The sequence below is a fragment of the Sphaeroforma arctica genome, assembly GCF_001186125.1.
Source record: "Sphaeroforma arctica JP610 unplaced genomic scaffold supercont1.1110, whole genome shotgun sequence".
Lineage (NCBI taxonomy): Eukaryota > Ichthyosporea > Ichthyophonida > Sphaeroforma > Sphaeroforma arctica.
The window spans coordinates 1-5,153 of NW_014039448.1; the positions used below are offsets into that span (position 1 = coordinate 1).

Genomic DNA, 5,153 nt, shown 5'->3' on the forward strand with positions numbered 1-5,153 from the left:
GATTGATATATATATATTGACATGCATATCATACATATAATTTATGTATACACCTTTTATAATAATGAACTTTACTCTGTAGTCTCATGGTTCGAATCTGTTTTATATATAAATGTGCTCTGTTTTCATTTCAACTGATCAACGGCGTGATCGTGTTGAGCTATACAAAACATTTGGATTCCATAGGCTACAACAATGCAATCGTGTGCACCTACCCGTTTTCTTATCTCGCCACACATCAACTCTGTTCATTTGAAAGCATATACATTATCCGCGAGCAGTTGAGTATATAAACTATATTCATTCGATAGAGCATAAACTATGATTATACGTAGATCATCTGGTCTCATTCGAATTGTAACCAGCACGGCCTTCCCGAAAAAGTTGATCAAAAGCTGGCGGCATGGAACCCCGGCGCCATCCATCTACAACAAACTTGACATTCTTATTAATATTGCAATTCGCCAGTTTTTGCCATTCTCGGTCTAGGGGTACGGATGATTCAAGGCCCAAGTCGAACGGATTAGCCTGGAGATATATGCGTTCGAGTTTGGGACATTGCCGGACAGTCTCCTCCACACTGCTTTGATTTAAAAAATCTGGTACAGACAAGGTCTGCAAAGCAGGGAATGCGACAGGTGGCAGCATGTATTTTCGTGAAGTGAGATGTGTCAGGTTTGGTAGATGGCACACCTGTGGTAATTCACCCATGATCTCCAGTCTCAGTAGAGTTTTGGATGCGAATCCTTCCACTAATGACCCTTCTTCATTCCCACACCCGAGACAACCAAACACCAACGATGTCACATTTTTGAACTTGTCCAATACGGTACTTGAGAAAAAACCACCACCGCGTACGTTTAGGACAGTGACTGTGCTACTGTTGGCCATGCTCTCAGTCGATCCCATGTCGTATAAGCTCAAGAAATTCAGTCTGGGACACCTCAACAAGGCATCTGGTACCAATATTTTGTACACACTCAGCTTCCTCAGGCTGTCGCTAGTCAGATACTGATCTAAATCAGAATGGTATAACGTGAGATCCTGGAGATTAGGACAGTCCAACAGCAGCTGCAGCACATTTTCTACGTGTGGGAGGCGTAGTCTTTGCAATGTTAATGACTTCAAATCAAAGTTTGTTCCGCCCTCGGTAGTAGATGAAGCCACTTCCAAATCCACCAAGTTGGACACATCGATCTGAAGCCATCTGCTGATGCGCAGAAATTTCAGATCCACCCACAATTCTGAGAGCAGTCGGATCTGCCAGTCACTCCAGTCAGCCATAAGCGATGCGTCTATGTACTGAAGTCGTGGTATACAGAGTGCGAGGGTCTCCATATTCTGCAGGCTATACTCGATGTTTGGGCTAAAATGCCATTTGTACAATCGCCGGAATGGGACAACAAAATCAAGCACCACAGGAAAAGGCACATTCTTGAGACGCCATACTTGGGTGTTAGTATCAGGATCAAGAGCAGGCGTGCACCATCCAGGCAGCTCAGTGTACAGGAAAGGATCACTCGCCAGATACCGAAAGGCTCGGCAGACTAACTTGCATTCGGCCAGTGTCTTTGCATTGAGATGTTCGAAAATCAGCGATACAAGCCCGAAAGGTACAGATACACCATTCATGGTAATACGTGTAGGGATGGAGATATCTTTGATATGGTGGCAAGTACATTTTACTGTGCCGAGTGTCCCGTGATCATGTGCAACCTTGTATTTCTTTTTACCTTTCCAATCAAGTCGATGGGTGAGAGTGTACAGCGGTTGTAGTTGAAGCCCACTGGGTCGGTGATGGGTCCCGTGCTTCATTTCGAAATACTAGAACACAGTACACTTCATCCAATTTCAAGATTGCAACTAGTGTAAATTATCTGGTTCGAGCCTGTCTTGATCACCTTTCTAGAATTTGTGAACATAAGTGCTGTGACTGCTGACTACTGACTTTTGTAAATATAACTATTGGTTCTATCAGTTCTCGTATGTCTTCAAAGTCTTTGAGATGCATCTATGCGAAAATGAAGCCCGCGGCGCTCAAACGGGTTGTATTTATTTTCAAAAGTAAAATATCATTTTTGGAAATATCCGCAAGCCGCAAGGTTTCACTCTCTGTTCTCCGCTAAAACCAAAAGAGTTCTTGTGCGGATTTGCGGGCAATATCAGCGCCAATCTCAAGTAGTATGCCCTACTGAGCCGTGAGGGCTGAGGGATAAGCTGCCTAAGCACCATCACTTATCAGGACTCAGGTGACTCAGGAGTCCAGGACCGGAAAGATTGAGCTCTTTCCCGATTCCGATGTAATATTCGGTTTTTGTTAAAAACAAACAAAAAAAATTCCTTATCTTCTATTTACTCTCTCTTAATATTAATAATAAAAAAGTTAAATATTAGGAATACTGAGAGAGAGAGTCTTCTGTATTCTTCAAATCTTCTTGCGCGTGCTTTGCGCCGTTGCTGTCAGTTTTTAAAAACACTTTCAAGTTCTATTTGGTTTGCGAAAGCGCACTGCAACTTCAATTTTGGTTCACGTTTGGGTCCAGATTTCCAATTCCTTTTTGTTGTTGTTGTTGGGGGGGGGAGGGAAGTCCCCAAAAACCATATCTCTTCTACTGCTGGTATCACATCGTGTTTCTTATATAGGGCCTTTCTATATTCATGTACAGAGTCTCAAATGGGCATAAAAAGTATCACTTTACTCCTTATTTGGAATAAATTAGGGACCTAATAGCTAAAGCTTTTAGTGATAAAATATATGTACAGAGCCTAAATAGAGGTTTTGTAAATACTAATTTTTTGGTGCTCAATTGTTATTGAAAACAAATATCAAATTGGTTGAAAAGTTTTTTTATTACTCGAGTTTGGAATTGAAAGTTTTAGCACCCAGTTTTTGGTGAGGTTTTTACGAGTTTCAAATCGGAGTAAACAATCTACTCTACGAATATATATTTTTGGTTTTGGGTTTAAAGACAGTTACTCATTTTGAAACACGAAGCAAAATTAGAATAAAAAAAAAATGAGTTTAGTCACGAGTTGACGATAGATTTGACACAAGTTCCGACCCAAAAGTCCAAAACACGAGGTACTACATACGAAATTTATAAATATTTACTTCTTGATTACGATAACCCCCCAGTAATAATTTTAATAACCACTCTGTTAGTGTTGACTACTCTCTCTCCAATCTCTTGTTGTTTTTGAGAGTTTTCTAGAGTAGAGAGAGCATAAACTAGAGAGAGTAGTAGACTGTGGAGGCATTCTCAAGATATGGAGCTCAGAAGCCTAACCTCAACCCGCTATGGTAGCTCAGAGTATACGACAAGGGTTAGAGTAAACGTTTCTGATATTTACATCGCATGCGAGAGACTGGGGGACTATACCGTTAAACGGTAAGCCTACCATTGAGAAATGAGAAATCTCAGGGCCATAACGGTATATTAACCCTAAAACGGCTAAACCCCCGATACAGTTATTAAATTTTTATTCTTCCATAAAATTTCTGTATGTCACGAAGACTTTTAATTAGTTCATGCTACGAGTTTAAAGCCGTAGGTATTTTCTAAGGCTAATAATATATGTCATATTTATATCATATTTTCATCATTATTCATCGCCGAGCTACCCAGTACTTAGTACCCACCCTCACGCATGGCGCTATTTTTGGGAATATTAGAGAAAAAAATATTATCGCAAGCAGGGTTCAAAACACATTAGCCAATAGAATCGATTTAAAAGTCGAAGGTTGAAACGCAACTCAAATAACAATTAAAAAAAAAGCACAGTTGCTTGAAAGTGTATTGTCGAAATAGAGTGAAGACTGTAATTAGGCCGGTTTTGCTAACTTTGGAAAATATAGAGGTTTTAGGGTTTTTAAAATATAGAGGTATATTTACGAGTTGGCAAATGGGCAGAGCCGCATACACACAAGAAATTCTGTTCTGGAGCCGAAAAATTGAAGACAGCGTTTTGATTGACGTATATTAACCAGAGCCAGAGTTTTGGATGTCAACCGGAGTAATGTGAGTGAAAGTAATAATAACAATTTTCCCCTCACTACTGTCCTCATTTCTCAGTCCTTTTAGTCCTTACTCCCAGTGACATCGTGTGAACTGTGAAGTGTGAAGTGTGAAGTGTGAAGTGTGAACTCCGAACTGTGAACACTGAAAACTGTGTAGTGTCAAGAAGTGTGACACACCCAAATAAAGTTTCCCGAAAATGCTATTTAGTGCAACGGGTTCTTTTATATTTATTATTATCACAAAATACATAAAAATCAGGAACTGTAATAGATGATTGGAGAAGAACACTAAAACGCATTGTAAGCGAGGCCGGGAGAATAGGGTTTCAAACCATTCACGAATCACGATGCAGTTGCGAGTCTGCCAGTCGCACACTTATAATCTTGCGTACCACATTACCACTGACCCGTGGCCGTGGACCGTGGCAGTGTCACAGTGATGGGTGACCAATTGACCACATCGGCATAAATTTAAAAATGGGTTTAAACATAGAAAACGAAAAAAGCCCCCAACAAAAAAGTAAATGAATTTTCAATTTCATGTGATGCAAATGATCCAGCAGTCCAGCTCCCCCTCGTCCTGCTGTGGGCTCATCACTGTGTACCATCAGTTCTTCCCTCTATGTACTACTATGTGTATAAAACACGGCTGGGGCGCCGCGGGAACTGAAAGCGTCAGACTACAGGGAGGGATTGGTGATGTGTTTATCAAGTGTGGGAATCTAGCCTCTCTAGTCACATAGAACATATAAATCACTTTACATGGGAGGATCGAAGATGGCTGAGCTCGACCTGGAGGTGTTCTGTATTATAGAATAGCAAGCAAGTATTTATTCGATAGCCCTGGATTCGTATATTTGTGTGCGTGAGTGTTTAAATATGCATATGTGTATTATGTAAGTGTGTGTTTATATACAAACCACGTCGTGGTGTCGTGACCTCGATGGTTAGATAGTGAGGTGCAATTTCACCGTGACGAATATTTAAGTGTATGCATGTCTTTTGAATACACATAAAAGCTCTGGGCTTATATGCACTTATATATATATATATATATATATATATATATATATATATATATATATATATATATATATATAATAATATATATATAATAATAATATATATATATATA

General features: G+C 39.9%; 1 protein-coding gene across 1 annotated transcript; it reads right to left on the reverse strand.

Moving 5' to 3' along the window:
• Positions 1–48: 48 nt before the first annotated feature.
• On the reverse strand, positions 49–2,018 carry SARC_10013 (hypothetical protein). The gene has a single exon (XM_014295951.1). The coding sequence runs from the start codon at positions 1,813–1,815 to the stop codon at positions 337–339; it is 1,479 nt and encodes a 492-aa protein (XP_014151426.1). The 5' UTR covers positions 1,816–2,018; the 3' UTR covers positions 49–336.
• Between the last annotated feature and the right edge of the window lie 3,135 nt (positions 2,019–5,153).